General features: G+C 45.7%; 1 protein-coding gene across 2 annotated transcripts in view; it reads left to right on the top strand.

The window, feature by feature from the left end:
* Window positions 1-256: 256 nt before the first annotated feature.
* Window positions 257-18,802, top strand: part of LOC106853707 (ligand of Numb protein X 2-like) — a 28,603-nt gene continuing 10,057 nt past the window's right edge. Inside the window, exons 1-5 of one of the 2 annotated variants that reach the window (XM_088172973.1) lie at window positions 257-375; window positions 12,408-12,848; window positions 15,256-15,482; window positions 16,756-16,952; window positions 18,146-18,511. In XM_088172973.1, coding sequence (XP_088029099.1) covers window positions 12,460-12,848; window positions 15,256-15,482; window positions 16,756-16,952; window positions 18,146-18,511 — 1,179 coding nt within the window. In that variant the 5' untranslated portion in view covers window positions 257-375; window positions 12,408-12,459. Of the gene's footprint in view, window positions 376-1,780; window positions 4,716-12,407; window positions 12,849-15,255; window positions 15,483-16,755; window positions 16,953-18,145; window positions 18,512-18,802 lie in introns of those variants that run through there. The other variant, XM_088172971.1, reaches the window with a different exon arrangement.

Raw genomic sequence — 18,802 nt, forward strand, 5'->3', positions numbered from 1 at the left:
CCCTGAGGGCAGCGGGCGGTCGAGGCCCGGGTCCCGCCCCAGCCCCCGCGGCTCCTCTGGCGGGGCGGGCCAAGGCCGCCGGGTGTGCGCGGCCCGGGGAGGCGGCGGCGGCGGAGGAGGAGGAGGAGGCGGAGGCGGTGAGGGGAGGGCAGGGCTGGGCCGAGCCGTGCCGGGCGGGCGAGCGAGTGACACCTGGGCGGCTGCGCTGCCTCCTCCTCCTCTCACGTAGGTTTCGACTTTCTTCCCCGCCCGGAAACTTGGTGGAGGCGCCGCGCTCGCCGCCGTCGCAGGCCGGGTTGGCGCTGGGCTTCCAGCGCCTCTTCCCTTCCCCATCCCGGCGGCGAGCGAGCCCTTTCCTGTCCCCGGCGGCCGCAGGTGAGCGGGGACGGTGTAGGGGGACTGAGGAACCTGGGAGTCCCTGAGGAGGCGAGGGGCTCCCACCGGGCTGCGGTTCCCTGAGGGACTCGGGGAGCCCGGACCGGCTGAGTGCGGGAGTCCATGCGGGGCTTGGGGTGTCCCACCGGGGCTGAAAGGATGCGGAGTCCCTTAAGGGGCTCGGGGGGTCCCGCAGGGCTGAGGGATATGGAGTCCCTGAGGGTGACAGGGGTTCCTGACGGGATGTGGAGTCCCTGAGGGGACACGGGGGTCCCTGACGGAATGCGGGGTCCCTTGAGGGTCCCGCCGGGCTGAGGTCGGATCCCCGAATCTCCTGTTCTCCCAGCGGAGCCGTCCCGAGGGCTCCCGGCCGTGACCGCAGCCAATGTCCCTTATCAGTGACACGGGCAGCGCAGGTGAAGGCTGCTCGCCCCAGGGTTTAACTCTTCATAGTTCTTCCCCACCAAACCCAGCGATTTTCTGCTTGTGGGGGTCGCAGGGAGGCAGCGGGACAAAAATGTCTTTGCTAGGAGACGGAGAGCGGCAAAGTCGGCGAGTTTGCTGGTAATTAATGCAGGGGGAAAAGAGCCTATAAATAGAAGTTGAGATAAACAGGCACAGCAAGGGGAGGACGTGGACCTTTTGGAAATACTTTAAAGGTAGGAGGTACAGGTGATGATAAGGCTCAGTTTAACCCGAAGAGTAACCATCTGTCTGGAAAGATTTTTATTTAAGAAGGGTTTGTTGTTTTTTTTTTTTTTTAATGAGGAGTGTAAAGCAGGGTGAAACTGTGTGCTGCTGAAGGGGTGATCATGCTCATCTTGGCTGCGTGCACTTGTTATCTCGAGAATAATGTCAAAAGGAGCAGATCAGGCAGCTGATGCCAGCGCAGGAGGTGGCAGGAACAGCGGGACTGCCCCTTTCGGTGGCACTGCAGGCTTAGTTTGCTTTAAGCCCCACTTGAAACGGCATTTTCAACTCCTTGAGCGGTTTTTGGGACCTACTTTATCTCGGGAAAGTCAGAAATGCAAAATGAGTGCTTCCCTGCTGCTTACCAAGCCGAAAAAGTGTCATATTTAAACTTCTGCTCCAGTTTTTTAGCCAAGGCGAAAGGACCAGAACATAAAGTTTCCACAGGAAAAATTACTTCAGCTCAAGCGCAGGTGTAAGTGGTGGGGGAGGTCTCTGCTGTGCAGAAGGTGTGTCACAGCAGGGGCACAGTGGAGATAATTGGCAGCCTGGCGAGGTTTCTGTCACTGTCACAGAACCCCAGAGTTGTCCTGTGTAATCCTTGAGGCCCTGGGGGCTCAAGCAGCCCAAGGTTTGGGTGGTGGAGAGGACTGGAGCTCTCCCGCAGCAGCTCCAGTTGTGTGCTGTGCCTTTGAGGGACGGCGCTGACGTTTGTCCTTGATGCCGCAGCTCTTTTGGCAGCTCTCCAGCGAAGGGAGAGCAGATTGCACACATGGCTCCTTCAAAACAAAACTTCTTTCTCTGATGTTGCACACTCCACGTCGTCTTTCACGGTTTCCCTGAGCAGATGTAGTGTGTCTGCTGCTGAAAGGGCCTAAGGCAGTGGGAATATTTATTCCTTCTCCCAAAGGGATTTGCTCCCTGGACCAGCTTATGGAGTCAGAACAGCACCAGTGCTTGTGCAGGGCAAAACAAAGGGGTCATATGGCTGGGGATGGAGCAGGGAAATGATAAACAGGAGGCCAACCTTCTCTGGGGACTCCCCAGTTGGAAAACTCAGCTGTGCTGGAAATCCACACCTTCACTCTCCCTGTGGAAGTGTTAGCATGCAAGCTGGGTGCAGATGGGATTCATTTAAATTACAGGGATGCACTGGCATAAAAGCCGTGGGATGAATGGGAGAGGAGGACCTGTGGTGTGCAGCAGAAAGGAACATCTGTTGAATGACAAATTTCAAGTTTTTAACCAAATGATTACTGAGAGAGGTGAGCAAGAGTTAAGAAACCAACCCAACCGTATGGCCTGGGGAATGAGGGCTCCAAAAGGTGGAAGAAACAGTTCCAGAAGGGACCTGGCAGCTACATGACCTCCAAAAAAACTTCCCTGAGGTTTGAAGATACCTGATGAAACAGGGTGAGATTGATTCTGGATAAACTTAGTGCTCCCTGAACGGCAATTCCAGTAACTCCTGGAAATTTTAATTAATGAGTTTGTAAACTACAGTAGTGCAGTACTTCCCCAAATGTGGTTAATAAAAGAATTTACACATTTATATGGGATTGTTGAGTCTTAGACTTCCATACCTAAAAGAGTATATATCCCTGCATAATAAAATACCTGTAGCTCACAAAACACCCCTGCTGTATTTTCTCCTTGCACTGCCATATATATCTTATTTTCTGCATTAAAATAAAAACTTCCTGCTGCAACAGCTCTATTGATTTCACTTTGAAAATGAAGCTGCATCATTTCATTCTGCTCGTGTGGATCTCCCCAGAGGAGTTGCAGCTGTTGCCTTACTCACAGGCCTGAATATGTTTTGCTGCTTTAATACAAAACCCTCTTGTTTGGCTTTTCCTTCTCAGTTTACTTTAGTGGTGCTGCTCATACAGTTGTTAGGAATTGCATTTGACAGTCCCACATCAGTTTATAGTCCCTGATTTATAGCACATAAAACGTTGCTCTTGGCTTAGAAATTTCTTGACGTGAATGAAGTTTGAAAATATGAAAATATCCGGCAGTTTTTCTGATATTGCAGATAAGAAATTGCCCATGAGTCAGTATCTCATAAGCCATCTGAAGGGTTAGAGGAGATTTAGATGAATGAGCAGTAAGAATTAATGTGCAGGTCCAGGAAAAAGCACTTGAGGCTGGAAGAAGAGAAATGGAATAAAGCTGGATGAATTTGGAGAGACAATCAGCAGCTTACAGGCAAAGGCTTAAAAAAATTAAATATATATATATATTTATATAGTGATCCCCTAAGTTTAGAGGCTCCCTGTGCAAATTTTGTTTGGAGACTGCAGTGTTCCTTATTTGGAATATTCTGGAAGGGAAGCACTAGACGGGATTATGTGGTTTTTAAAAGCGTTGTCTTAACTTTGCCTAATTTTTGCCTCTACCTTAAATCATGGAAGTCTCTTTAAAAGCTGAGTTTCTGACAGTTAAAAAGGAGTTGAGATAAAACTTGCCCTGTTCCCCTGAGGGTTCAAGGGACTCACATCCCTGTGACATCAGTGTGGCCGTTGCTGAAAGCCCAGTAAATCACGAGCAGCCCTATTTGTAAAGTTCTCTGACTTATCTAAGCTGGGGGGTTGATAACAGAGAAATTGTTCTCACCTAATAAATGCTATTACAGATCTCTACGCCGCAAATAACGGCGGCAGTCCCTGCCCTGCGACTGAGAGCTGAGCATTTCTTTCCTCTTGTGCGTGATCACAACTGATGGGGAACAAAAATTGCCGCGTGATTATTTCGAGGAGGATACATAAAAATAAACATAACGGCTCTCCTGGGCCTTTTAGTCCTTAGGCTAAACCCCAATTCCCTGTGAGAGCAACACCAGGAGCTCCTTTAATCCGAATCTCCGGGGGTGAAAACCGAGCGGAGAAAGGAGATTCCTCCCCCTTCCCTTCCCTTCCCTCCCCAGGCAGGTCGTTCACGGCCGGCTCAGGAGGAATGTGGCTGCTGCACTCATTTGGGAACAGCTCAAGGACTTTGCTCTGTTGCTTCAATTCCTTTAGGCGATAGGGCAGCCCCTCCCGTTTGAAAATTATTTTTAGAACAAGGGAAAATACAATTATCAATTCGCCCATATTGCAAGTGCGTGCCCCATACGGCAACGTAACAATGGGTTTTAAAGTGCTGCTACCAGCTTGGACACAGCCTTAAATCCCGATAAGGTTTGAAAAGAAACACATCCCAAATACAAAATGCCTCTTGCAGTTTTGCTTCCCGCAGCTGTGAGGGCTGTTTGAAGTCAGTAAGATACAGCAGGAGAAACGGCACGAAATTGGATGAAAAGGCACCTTCAATTCCATGTGCACCTGTGTAAGTTCATAAACCATTAACACAGATGTCTTAAACAGCAGAATGTGTCTCAAGTCTTCTAAAAATGAGATATAATACTGTTCTGTCTGTCTCTAGGGGAAGGTAATCTTAATCCAGAGACTTTTATTTGTTATTTTTTTGACTTCTGCTGTTTCATTATTTACTTAGGAGCTGTCACCTGTGGTGAAGGGCATTTCAGCTCCTGGTTGCACAGCTCTGCCTACCCAGAGGCACTGGCAGAGTTTAAGTTCACTTCGAACTCAGCTGCAGCTGCCCTGGGGAGCCACAGTTTGAGAAGGTTTCGTTTTGTTTAAATGAAGGTAACTTGTTTTCTTTCTTTCCTTCCCCTTTACCACGATCTGAGGGTGAGATGGAATGTAAAGGGGAATTACAGACTTAATTAGCTCTTAATTCAGCTTTTTTAGTAAGTGTGAACAAGCTTGGGCTGGAAGGTACTTTGCATAAAAAGCCCTCTTACCCCGTGGAAGGAAGTCTGAGCAGGGTAATGTGTCCTGCTGTCACCCTGCTGTCACCCATGGCATCGGGCACAGGAGCTGTTTGGAAAGAAGAGCCAGCCAGAGGAAACGTGCTGGTTCCTCTACAGTGACTCTCAGCCATCCTGCCTTGGGTTTATTCTGTGGAGCTGAGATTCCAAGTGCCAAACTCTTTAAACAGAACACCATTCAAAAAAATAATGCTGCTGAAACTGAGACTTGGACCAGGTAATGAGGAGTTCTGTGCTATTTTATCCTACAGCAAAGCCTTAATCTGGTGTTTCTGATGTTAGAAACTGGGTCTGTTGATAGGAAATATTTCATCTCCAGGTGCAAAAGTGCTTTCATGCTGCTGGATTGCTTGTGGTAAAGTTTTGTAGAAAACAAGAGTTCCTTGTTTGTGTTTTAACGAACTTAGAAAATGAGTTATTTCATGCTTAAGGCTGAGAGTAGCCAAGATTAATTTCTTTTAACTGAAATTCATTTTAAAGTAGCACTTTGATAGAATGTGATAAAGATTAAAGCTCTGTAGGAGTTTCTCACAAGACAGCAAAGCTTAGAGCTACAGAAATACCTTTTGTCTCCCAAATGCAAGAGTCTCTCTCTTCCCACCTCCTCTCTTCTCACATTACTTTTAAATATCTCTGATGTGACCACCCTGGTGAAGATATTCAAACAGGGACTTTTAACACATCCAGTTAAATAAAATACTGTGCACAGTCTGCTGCTTGCCCCGTATCCTTTGGAAGTGCTGTGCTGAGAAAGCATTGCCTGTTTCTGAGCTGTGTGACAAATACAGATCACAAATGGACAGTGCTGTGCAGGTTTGCTTGCATCTCTCTCTAGAATGAAGGAATTTGGAGTTAGACACACAGACAGTGATGAGGTAACAGCATCTGACACTCATTTATTGCCATTAGACACTCAGTGTTGACCTCCTGTTCCCAGAACACAGCTCTTTGGAAAGTGAGGTGCTCACCTCATTCAGGTGAACCCAAATCTTAACATCACATCTCCTAATCCCTCTTTGTTTGGTTTTGGGCTTTTTGAGTTGTGGGAGAAGCTTTGGTTATTAATTACTGATTAAATCCGTTCCTTCTTTCTCTGTGGAAAGCTTCTCCCACAAACGTCAAACTGATTTTTAGGGATAGAGTTGCAGATAGCTGCCAAATTGGAAATGTAGGTGAGGGTGGAGGTGGGAGTATTTAATTTCCTGGAGAGATGATTATATACACAATAGAAAAAAAAAAAAAGACAATCTACCCCTGTGGTGGTAAAACTTCCATAGGAATATTTGGATCAAATTCTGCAAAGAAGCAAATTGATTTAAGTGACTGAAGAATTCCTGTGAGCACAAAATGAGCAACTTGTGTGTTTGTGTGGAATATGGTGTAGAAAGGAGGGTGGATACAGTGCAAGCATCTTGCAAGGGTGAGAAAGCAGGAAGAAATACATCAATAAAACAGCTTTTTCTGCAGCACTTGTCTTCAATTTGATGGCATTCAATGTATCCATTTTTCTGAGCACTGTTAAAATAGTTACTGTTGGATCCCCTTTGGAAGAAGAGTGTAGGTGGAAAGCTTAATTCCTTAAGAAGGGAGGAGAGAGGAAATTTATTGGCTCTTGTTGACCAGATAATATGAACAGAATGATAACACCAGCACCTCCTGCTCTGCAGAAAGAACTGGGATTAATTTTTGAGATTACATTTGTTTAACCCTGCTATTTTAGCACTCTGGGTCCTGTGAGACAGTTACTGTTCTGTGCAATCATTAACTGAGACAGAAGCAAATGTTCTGAGCATGTGGTAGTGAGAGAAATAAATTAGAATTTCTTAAGTTTTCATGTCAGCTTTTCATTCTCCTCAAATTAAAAATGCTTGCAATTTAAGCTGTTGATTGCTAGCAAGATTTTTAAAGTGAGTATTACAGATCTTTCCCTGTGTTGAACTTTCAGATATACTAACCAGACAGGATTTTTATAAAAGTCTGGAGGATTTTTATAAAAGTTTTATAAATCTGTCAAAGTGAGTTATGTCGAAAATGGAGATCCATCAATGCTGCAGAGCTGATCCTGCAAAAGTTGCTCAGCAGAAAACTCCTTGGGATTGTGCTGCTCTACTCAAGGCTTTTAGCTCATCTCTCAGGATAGGGTTTCCTGGGATAAAAACCCTTTTCTGCTCTAACAGGATAATGATTCTGATTAGAATTAATGAAAATACAATTGCCTTTCTGTTTTCTGGTGGAGAAAGCTGAGGCAGATAAAATACCAAATTGTTTAACGAGCACAGAAACACCAGGGAGGTAAATACAACTTATTTTCACATTTCTGGTTAAAGAATGGGTATAAAAAATGACGAGGACAATGGAAATTTAAATTTCCATTTCTCTTGATATTGATTACAGTAAAGCAGCTTTGATTTAGAGTTTCTGAGTCAAACTGTTCACACAAGTGTTGAGCAGTTCTTGGAGGTGGCTCATTAGAAATCCTGTGGCTTCAAGGCAAGCTCAATTAGTGAAAGGGTTACTTCTTATTTAGCTGTATAAATGCACCATTTCCAGATTTTTACATTCAATGGCCTGATCTTCAGCCATATCAGAAAATAATAAAGATAAGAGGAAATTGTATCAACACCTGAAACCATTCTTGGGTTTGATGTTGTGGGTTTTTTTTTTGTAAAATTGGCGCCCTTCAATATTGTTTATAAAATTCCTCTGCTATTTCAACACTTTTCTGTGCCACTGTGTAAACTAAGGACAGCTCAGTGCTGGTTGTGAAATGCTGTGGTAACACACTGGAAGTGTTCAGCCAGGACTGCAGTGCCTGTCCTATAAAACCTGTCTCATTTCATGAACCCTCCATCACAGCAGTGATGAAATTCAGCAAAACCCCCCTGTTACAGAACACATTTTCAATGCACTTTTTTCTGTCTCTGGAATGGAAAAAAAAAAAAAAAAGAAGCCATTCTGTGAAACCCAAAACTTCTTAAAGGAGTGAAAACTGTTTGAAAAAATTTAGGAAAAGCTCTGTCCCCTTTTCTCCTATTTTATTTCTAGAGGATTGGGTTTGCTCCATCAGAATCCACCTGGAACTTGCTTTTAGGTTTGGTCAGTGCCCTCAGCCATCTTCATCCAGATTGTGCTGGCTTGTTTTGTCCACCCCAAAAAAATTAATTAATTGTTTAGCCTTTAGTTGGAATGTTGCAATTCCAGTCTCCCAGGGAAATGTTGTTATAAATATAATAACTGACACAATTATTGCAGTGAAGTGTTACATAGCAGGAGATGTGGGGCACGTGCCCCACAGTTCCCAAACCAGCTTTTATTTGGGTTTTCAGCCCAGTATTTCTATATCAACATGCCAGTGCTAACCTACAGCTGCCCAAAAGCAGAAACCATGGCATTTCTAAAATATTTCCCACAGTACAACTGGTTTTTTTTCATATTGAGAACCAATTATTTGATTTTTTTTTAAATTTTAAATTAGTTATTAACTTCAGGTGTTTGAGACATTGTCTGGTCACCCATATCCTTCAGGAAGAATTTGACACTTGTGTTTTGTGTCCTTGCTGCAGACTGGCTGCATGATTCTGTGTTTTGCAATATGGAATGTGCTCTGCTTACTCACCATATTTGTGGTTTTAGAAATCAGTCAGTTAAAAGAACAGAATGATTTTGTTCTTTTCCCCCCAGAGTTTCCTATGTGGTTTTAGGTAGGTCCCTCTTCAGAGCCATAACAAAGTGTTCAATTCCCAGGAGCTGCTGCCTCTCTGGGTCTGTTTTAGCCTCTGCTGATGGAATTTCTCAATTTTTAAATGGGAATAGCAGCAATGTTACCTCTCAAAGAAATGAAATTCAGGTAGATCCATTATGGCCAAAGTGGAATTGTGTGAGCAGGCAGGCCCGGAGTGAATGGAACTTGAATTTGTGCTCCTCACTAACAGTGGTGCAATGCCTTAAACGCAGGAGGCAGAGCTGTGCTTGGGGAGCTGGAATGCTGCTCTTGGGGCAGCCAGGTACCACAGGCACAGCTCCTGCTCAGTCACAGCACAAGTGGAGGCACGGGCTTGGGAAGATTTCTTAGATAATCACGATTTTAAAAAGGCTTTTAATTTTTTTTTTTTTTTTTTTTAAGCTGTAGAAGTGAGTCATCAGTTCTGTTTCCAAGTCTGGGCTGCTGAGCAGGGAATGAGCAGTTTGCCCACCAGGAACGGTGCCCAGGGGTTCAGTGCTGGTGTGGTTCTTGGCAGACCCCTCCCAGAGCTATTAACAGTGTTGTAGATGTGCAAGGGAGGCAGATCTGTGGCTCTGGGCCCTGGCAGAGCTAAAACAAGAATAGGCAATGTGCTAATATTGTCAGGAATAGTCTTGCTTTGGCAGGAATACAGATTAGGCTACCTGATAAGTCATCTTAAAAAAAAAAGTCTAGTCTTTGAGTCAGTGTTACTGTACCAGGAATCCTATTATTAAAAAAAAAAAAAAAAAAAAAAAAGCCAACAGTGATTTTCTAATTTTTTGTAATAAAGATAAAGGTGATCCCAAATAAATTCTTATGGGATAAGAAATTAGGAATTATAAAGAGATTTCTGCTGGTCTGTTTCCTTCAACTCTTTGTGATGCACGGGGGTGGGGTGTGTTACTCTCGAAATAATGAAGAATTCTTTATTATTTAGAATAATAAAGGAATTTCCAGTATTAAGAACAGCAGAGTCCATTAGAGCAGCACATGCACTTGTCAGGCTTTAACAATTTCATGCAGTCAGTGTGTAGTGACTGGGGACCAAGCTGGATCCTGATGTGAGTGAGAAGGCATGGAGAGATTCCAGTACTTTGCAGAAAGGCAGGAGCAGGGAAGGTGCCAGCCTTTGGTAGAAGGAAGCTGGAGAGTGAGGAATGATGGAACAAAAAAAGCAACACAAGGATGGAGGGGTTGGTTGGGTTGGTCTGACCTTTGGAGGTCAGAAGAGGAGCTGAGGTTGGGTTGCTGAGGATTGAATTTGTATCAAAGCTGGAATCTTGTGGACTCTTTGTGACTTTTGAGGTGGCTCATTGAAGCTGAGGGGAGCTGGGTCAGTGATGAAACTGATTTTTTTTATACATTTCAACTGTGCCTTGTTGGGCTGCAGCAACATCCGTGCTGGGTGAGATTTTAGCAATTCTCCCCTTGCAGAAGTTCTGCTTTGAGGCTTGTTTGAGCCTGCTGCCCTCCCCATGCTGCTCACTCAGCCCTGCCTTGCCCAAGGCTCTGGGCTGGGTTTCATCACTGAGGTGTCAGCCTTGGATTCCCTGGTGTCTGCAGCAGTGTCCTCCTGATTGAAGGGACAGTGGTGTCAAAGTAAAATTCACCTGGGCACCTTTAAATGAAATCTTCACCCCTTGTTTTTGAGGATCTAGGAGTGAGACAGCAAATCAGCTTGGAGCAGCAAAATTGTGGTGACATTTTTATCTTCCAAAGTTGTTGCTCAGAAATTACTCATCAATGGGATTCATCTTGTGTAACCTTTAAACACAGAGTAGAGAATGAATTTGGTAAATAATCCGAAAAACCCCCAATAAAAGTAGTTTATCAGCAAAATTACTGTGGGGTTTGTTTTTTGCTGAGAAAGTGGATTTGTTTCATCACCTGCCAAAGTTTTATGCAAATAGTCCAACCCGAAGCACAAGTATTTCTGATGGGTAGTGTTTGCCTTGGAAGCTCCTTGTTTCATTAACTGCTGGTGCTGAGCTGATTGATTAGAATTGGTAGGAGATGTTAAGTGATGGTCTGATGTTGAAATGTTCCTTTTGCACCTGTAAGATCGTTCAAGATCAGCTGAAGACTGATAAAAAGTCCAAGGGCTGCCTGTTTTAGGTGGAGGCAAGCACCAAACAGCAGGGAGGTTTCTGAGAGAGGAGAGCATGGACATACCTGCTCTCATTTCCATGGGTGCTTTGTTTTGGGGAGCACTGAGTCAGCCAGGCAGGAGTTAAGGAGGGAAGGCAAGCAGAAGAGTCAGGGATGTTCAGCCAGCCTGAGTGCTTCCCTCAAGGGGGAAGATGCTTTCTTGGCTCTGCAGCAGGGGAGAGAAGAGCAAACAACTCCTGCTGTACCCACCTGGAACTGTGACAGTGATGTTTTCATCTTTTGAACTGAACAAGTTCCTGTGGCTGGGTAAAATCCGCCTGTGAAATGCCTGATTCTGTTGGTGATACATTCTCCCTCTAATTAAATAGCTGACTTACCTTGACAATTAATTGGAGTGATGTATGATTTTTATAAGAAACCCATGACTAATTTTTTCTTGCTGTTCCTGCTATCTTATTGTTCTTGTCTCCCCCCTCCTGAGTTCTGCTGTGTGCCAGCTGTGTCCTCCAGGCACTGGTGCAGACCAGTGTTCCCTCTTGCTTGGGCTTTTACCTGTTCCAGATAAAGTCATTGTTTTCAGCGATTTTCCACATCATCTTTCAAAAATTTCCATTTCATCACAGTTTTGCAATTTTTTTGTGTGTTTTCAGAGGCTGGGATTCTTTGCTTAAAAAAACCCCACCAATCACAAACTCCTCAAAATATCACCACAACCCCCTCCCACTGTGTAATGTAGTTTGCTTCCTTTAATACCACATTTCCTACTTCATTAAAATAACTGCCAGGTTAAAAAAATCCTCCCTGCAGTCATCCCTGTGTCTGTAATCTGCTAGGAAACTCAAGTGAATTTTATATTTAATTACAACAGGCAAGATTCAAAATGGATGTGACTGAACACATTTCTGTTAAAATCAGAGCAGCAGCTACAAGGACTCAGTTTGTTCTTATCCTGCTCTCCTTGGCTGGAAGGAGCTGAGTGAGGCTCAATCCTCTTTCCCAATATTACAACAAATGATGTTGACTATTCTTTACGTTTTTTCCACTTAGGAAGCTTCAGTCTTTTTATAGGAAATTTGTTTCCATGGGGGAACTTCGGCATGGATGAGTGGGGAACAATGCATTGTTTGTTAAAACAAATTTTTTTGAAGGGAGTGGGCTTGAAAGGAAGGAAATGTGGTTTAGATTTAAGTTTCTTTTGAAATTTCTTCCTCTTCTTTTGCCTCATCCTCCCCACCCCCCAAATACAAAACAAAAATCCTAACAACCAGCAGTCCCCAAACTGGCTTTTCACCACACACGTCTTTAAAGGATTTGGTATAATCTGGAAAGCCAGAGGAAGTTTGAAAATCACTGTCTTGTGTATCCTTCCTTCCCCTTCCCTCTCTGGGTTGTTCTCCCTCAAGAACATGCAGTTTTTGTCTCAGCTTTTCTTGTCCCTGTGTTGGGCAGGGTTTATTTAGTCTGTCTCTGGTTTATCCCCGTGCTGAATGAAGTCCCTGCACCCTCTGATCCCTGGGCTGTTCATTCACAGGGTGGTTCTGGAAGGAAGAGCCCTACGGGGGGCAGGTGGGGGTGCACATTCTGGGGGAGGAAGCTCAAGGCAGGAATACAATTTAATTTTTAATTGCTGGATTTAAAGCATGGCTGGAAATCTCTCTCTCTCCCTTTCCCTAGAGGTCCGTGGCAGTGCTGCTGTGTGACAATCTCCTCCCTGCTGCTGGCTGCCATGGCTGACCCCGTCACTGAGGAAAACGTGTGCCAAGTCCCCGAGCTGTGCTGTGAGTGTGGCCAGGCCCACCCCTTGCTGGACAATCACCTGTACAACTTCCAGGACGAGGTGGACGATGAGCTCATCTGCCACATCTGCCTGCAGCCCCTGCTGCAGCCCATGGACACGCCCTGTGGGCACACGTACTGTTTCAAGTGCCTTGAGAACTTCATGCAGGAGTATAACTTCTGTCCCATGGATCGTAAGAAGCTCTCCTTCCAGCAGTGCCACAAGTCCAGCCTGCTGGTGAGGAACCTGCTGGATAAGCTGATTGTGCTGTGTCCCTTCAAGGCTGAGTGCCAGCAGACCATGCAGCGCTGTGAGCTGGAAGCTCACCTGCACAACAGGTGCATTCCCCTTTCCATCCTGTTATTGCCAGGGCTGTTGTGCTGCTCGGCAGAACCAGCCATTCTCAGAGCAGTTTCCTAAACTGGGGCAAGGTGGGACAGCAGAGATGCCAGGGTGAGGCTGCAGAGTGGGTGGCTGAGGACAGTGTAATTGTGTGTGTGTGTGCTCTGGAGGAGAAGGGTGAGCTGCTCACCTCAGGCCGTCTGCAGACACTAAACCTGTCAAATACCCAGACATTTGTGGGTCCTGAACTGGGGCACCGGCTCTGGAATTGTTACAAACAAGCTTATTCTTGTTTCCCTTGTGCAGAGAAGAAAGGCACAAAGTCAAGGCTCTGAAAACAAGGGATTGTGCAGTGCTGCCAGTTTAATTGGTCCAATTAAGATGTGCAGTACATAAGGCTGTGATTCAAATAGTGCAGGTCCCTCCAAGCTGCACATTATGCACTTGCTGAATCACCTACTTATAATTCCATTATCTTCTCATTCTTTTGCTGAGAAACAGAAGCAAATGAAAATCACTATGTTTTTTTTCTGTTCCTCTTGTGTAGAGGAAGGGAGATTTTTGGTGCTTCACTGCTGGTTGAGCTGTTGGCAGGCAGGACGTTGTCACTTTAAAAGGAGTGCAGGTGACACAGCTCTTGCAGTAGTGTGTGGAGAACCCTTGTTCCTACCTAGTTAATGATTTGCAGGGAAGGGAGCTAAGTGCAAGCCCTGCTGCAGGTGGAACAGACCTTCCTTGGCAGGGTGTATTTGTCAGCAGTGAGAAATGCCACAGGCTTGATCCATTCAGCTGTAGTTTGTTGTGGCAATGACACGTTTTAAAAATAAGCCAGCGAAGGAACAGGTACACTTAGGATACCTTTGCAGCTCCAGCCAAGGATGTGCCCTTGTGGTGTTTGCTTGTCTTCAGTCCCCACAGCTGAGAGCTCGTGTTAGAGCCAGGGGAAGGGGTGGAAGGTGCTTGGGTGCCCCTTTCCCTGCAGTGAAAGTTGATAATCTCCTTTTTCTGGAAGCAGCCCTTTGTCCTGGCTGCTGGGGCTGGGGCCATGGCTCACACCAGGGCTGGGCCTTCCTCTGCTCTGCAAATCTGCCCTGTTATCAGTAAACTCCTGTCACTCAGTAATCCCTCTGGCACTGGAGTTACACACAGGGCAGGGAGGGAGGCACCTCAAATGTTTACATTACAGACCTGCCTGGAAACTATATCATTCCCCCATATATTCCACAGTTGCTTGAATCTATCTTGGGGACAGAGTAGCCTAAGATTTGAAGCTGTGGGCACAGTCAGACTGAAAAATAGGGAGGAAAAAAAAATACAGATAAGAAAATTGCACTGGGATTTGGGTGTTTTCTTGTTTTAAGTGAGATTAACTGATAGGAAAAGATTTAAGGAAATAAGAAGCACATAGTAACTTATTTTCTTGGAGGATTTCCTTTGCCTTTTGCAAATTGAATTTGTGTTTTGGTATCTTAAGAGGGACATGTGCACAAGTGGATCATTCAGCTTCTGTCATTAAGTTCAGGGTTATTTTACTGCTTGGAGAATAAATGAGTAGGAATAAGCCAGAGAAAGTAATAGTGAGATGAGACTTCTTTAGCCAGAATGTAAATAGTTCAGTTTAAATGGAAAAGTGACTCTGATAAACACCAATACTACTCCTGTCTCTGAAAGTGATGTTTTTGCATTTATCACCTCCTCACCTGTCACCTTTTATATAAATACTGGTGATAACAGAGCTGTTCTTCCTTACCCATTAGTGCTGAGACAGGCTGGTGATGTATCTGCATCCAGGGCACATTTTGTGGGTACAATTACATCCCAGTTCTGGGATCTCTGTGGGGAGCAGACAGTGGGATTAGGAATTCAATTGCTCCCATTCAGGTAGAGCCATCCCCTGCATGGACTGGGAGTGCACCAGCTCCAGGGTCAGGTCTCAGTCCACAACAGAAAATGCCCAATCCTCCCTTGCTGCTCTTGTGTGTTAAAACAAAGCCTAATTCAAAGCTGAGCTTGAAACTTGAGCCACTTTCTTTGCATCAAGGTACAATTCATAGTGATCTCTACAACGTCAGAGCTCAGTATTTGCTTCTATTTAAGAAAGATTGTTTTCTTCATGGAGTGTTTGCCAGGTAAATATTTAGCAAGGGAGACTCCTGTTTCTATTATGTTCTTTTTTTTCAATTAATTTGCTTAATAATTTCAAAAGTAGTGAAATAACAAGCCTGCACTTAAGCTGATACTTGCCTAAGTAGAAACTGAAGGTGAAATGAGAACCAATTTTATCATCTGAGAAACCAGCACTGCACTGGTGAGATCTGGAACCAGCTTCTCCCACAGAGCTTTCATGTGCTGGGTCACCTGCCCAGGCAGACACAGTCACTGACAGCAACAATCTCTCTCCAGGTGTCCTGGGTTTAAGAAATACAAATCTGAACTCCAGAGGAAAAAGAATCCCATTTCCAAAGGGAAGGAAGATCCTTCTGCCAAGGGGGAGACCAACATACCCAAGGATCCAGAGGTCCCAGGTGGAGGCTCCTCACTTGTGGCAGAAAGCTCTGGAGCTGCTGTGGTGTCACTGGGGACTGCAGAGCCTGGACTGGTTAATCCAGCTTTTGAGGAGACTGAAGAAGGTGAGAGTTTGGTACAGAAGTGGAACTATGTATTTACCTTTCATAATAGACAAATGAGGCAGTTATCTCAGAAAATTCATTTTTTAAGCGTCCCCAGCCCTGTCAGACATCCTTGATGCTACTCAGCCATTGTAGTAGCCATCAGAGGCATCTCTTCCTTGAGCAGAAGGGAGATGCATTTGTGTGCATCAGGGGTGGCAGAATCTGCTCACAAGCACAGAACTGTACAAAACCATTTGGAGAAACTCACTGTTAGATTGCAGTGAGTGTTTGCAGCATTCTGTGGGGAAACAAAGGCAGTCCCTGTCCATGTGAACCTGGAACACTTAAAGCCCTTGCAGAAGCCAGATAATTAGTAACTAGGAAGTGTTCCAGGTTCTTTTTCATTTTGTTAGGAAAGTTAAATATACAGTCAGTTTGCTGGAGTGGTCAGTACCTCCCTCCTGGTGTTTTGCTAGCATTAGTTAGGTTTTGGATTAACAGGCAGCTCCGAAAGCCTTGCACATCCAATCACCATCTCCACTCCAGGGTAGCAGTGCTTGGCTCAGCTTGGTTAGGAGGCAGCAACATGGAAACCTCAGTGCCTTGTCTCAAAGTTAGGCTCAGCTTCCACCCCCTGTGCCTGGGACAGAGGAACCCACAGGTCAGTTCAGTTCCCTGTTGGCTTTTTCCCAAAGCACACCTGGAGCAGGTTTTGCATCCCTGGTGTGACATCTGCCCCTCACCCTGCCAGGCAGTGCTGGGCCTGCCTGAGTGTCCCTGTGCTGGGACTTGCTGACAACAATTTTCATCTCCAAAGTGCAGCATTGCTTCATCTCCAGTATGCTGTGAAACAGCCAAACATTCCTCCTGTTTTACAGGGGGGAAGGGAAAAGGGGAGCAAAGGAAATTAGAGGAAGGAAGTTGCAGAGCAGTAATTACAGCTGGGTAGTCCCTTTCCCTCATGGGCATCATGGAAACTGGAATTTGTTATGTGCGTGCTTCTAGCAGGCCAGCTGTCACAGGAGAAAAATAAATCTCTAAATATAGCCAAACCATACTGAATGCCTTTTAATAAACCCCAAGCAGCAACAATAAAGAGTTGGAGAAAATGGGGAAAATTCTGGAGGAACTCTAAAGAAACAGAGGGGTTTTAAGCTTTTTATGTGACCCTAGGTCTCCTGATAGCTGTTTCCCTTCCAGATGCTACCTTGAACACAACCTGCCAGGGGTTTGACTCTTGAAGGAAAAATCTGTTAATGTGTTGCTTTTTCTCTTGAATTTCCACAACCAGATCTTCCTCATAGAACCAGTCTTGTGGCTGAAACTACCACCATCGAAATCCACAGGGAAGATCCAGAGGAAGAGCTGGGGATGAGGATTGTTGGGGGTAAGGACACCCCCCTAGGGAACATCGTTGTTCAGGAAGTGCTGAGGGACTCTGTGATTGCTGCTGATGGAAGAATTGCTCCTGGAGACCACATCCTTGAGGTAGGGAAACCCCCTGGCTGCCCCATTGCTTCCACTGGCTGGGGGAGGAGCGTGCCTGGAAAAGCTGGGGAATCTCTGCAGCTGAGGGTTTTAGAGCACTGCTCTGTGTCAGCAGCTTTGTGTGTCTGCTGGGGCTCAGGAACACTTCTGGCATTCCTTCCAGCCAGACTTATATTTCTCTTGCATATTTGACAGCTTTTTGGAATTCAGGCTGCTTTGGATAAAGTAAAAGATTTCACACAGCAGCCCCATTTCTCTGCTTTAGTTAGGAAGTCTCACAATTGCTTGTTCCACCGTGTTGCTTAAGCTGCATATTCTCCGTGGGCAGGTCCGGGGTGAGAGCTGCTGACTGGCAGTGAGTATCAGCTCCAAAATGTGAGTAATGCAGAGCTCCAGCCCCAGCCTGACCCACAGCCAGGGCACTGCCCACTCTGGCACGGCTGTGTGGCCCTGGTGACCAAGGTGACACCTTGTACACACGGTGACAACTGTTAGCACCTCCAGCCATGGCAGCCCAATCATCTCCCAAGCCATAAATCCTCATTATCCCGTGGGATTGGGCATCAGGAAGGGCTGGCAGCCCCCACACGAGTGGCTGATGAGATCTCTGAGTTGGTTTCTCAGGTGGATCAATGGAGTGATTCCTGTTTTATCCAGTTGGATTGTCCATGTCTCAGTCTCAGCAAATAGACAGGTCCCACACTTAGGAGCCCTCTTAGTATCCTAAAAGACTGCACAGAATATTATGTGAAAAAAGGCAAAGCAAAACGTTGCCTTCTCAGAGTCACCCTGGTAAAAGCATAATTAGATGGATGATTCCAGAAGCTTGTAGACTATGGACCACTCAAAAGTGGAGGTTTGGGTCTTCTCCAAGCCTGTACTTTGAATGCTGGAAATTAAAGAAAAGCAGATCTGCATTTACATGGCATGGAAGGAATGACTGAACATTTTTAGAGTTGTTAGTTGTGTGGGTTGTCCTGTCTTGTCCCTGTCCTTAGTTATTCACCAATTACAGTCTGATTCCATCAGCTTTCTTCATTCTTTTTTTGAAAACTTTGCTCCCTAATGTGCATCAGAGTCAGAGATTGCACAGGGAGTTTTCCATCCTGCTCCATCCTGGCCATGCCCCACACTGTGGACAGTGCCTAATTAACGTGGGCTCTGATTAGTGAGTGCTTTGTTTGTCTTTGTAGGTGAATGGCGTCAACATCAGCAGTGTGACTCACTGCCAGGCTGTCTCCTTCCTGCGCCACCCAGGCCCTGTTCTCCACCTCATGGTCCTGCAGGAGAAGGGCTTTTCCACCAAGGCTGCACAGCAGGATTGCAGCTCCACGGCCCGGGAAGTGATCCATGTCACCTTGGTAAAGAGAGACCGCTCAGAACCCTTGGGAATCAAACTGATCAGGAAGACTGACGAGGCAGGGATCTTTATTCTGGATCTCTTAGAGGGAGGCTTGGCAGCCAAGAATGGGAAGCTGAGTCGGAATGACAGAGTCCTGTCAATAAATGGCCAGGATTTGAGGCAAGGAACTCCTGAGGCTGCTGCCCAGATAATCCAGGTGAGCTCAAACATGGAGAGGCTGTGTGGAAATGGCTGAGAGTGGCTGATGGCAGGGCTCCTGTTCTGAGCCAGGGCTAACAGAACACACCAGGGCAAGCTGCATTCCCCCAAATCTCTCTCATGGAAAGTGACTCCCCTCTGGATGTGTGGGAAGCACCACTTCCAAATGAAGATAAACACGAGGAGTGGGAATCCATGGTGAGTCATCCCTGACAGGTCTGAGGGGAAGCAGTGGCTCATGGCACAGGAGTTCATCTGAGGAGATTGCATCTCCTGTGAGGTGTCTGCA

This window comes from Sturnus vulgaris, chromosome 14, assembly GCF_052056855.1.
Source record: "Sturnus vulgaris isolate bStuVul1 chromosome 14, bStuVul1.hap1, whole genome shotgun sequence".
Classification (NCBI taxonomy): Eukaryota; Metazoa; Chordata; class Aves; order Passeriformes; family Sturnidae; genus Sturnus; species Sturnus vulgaris.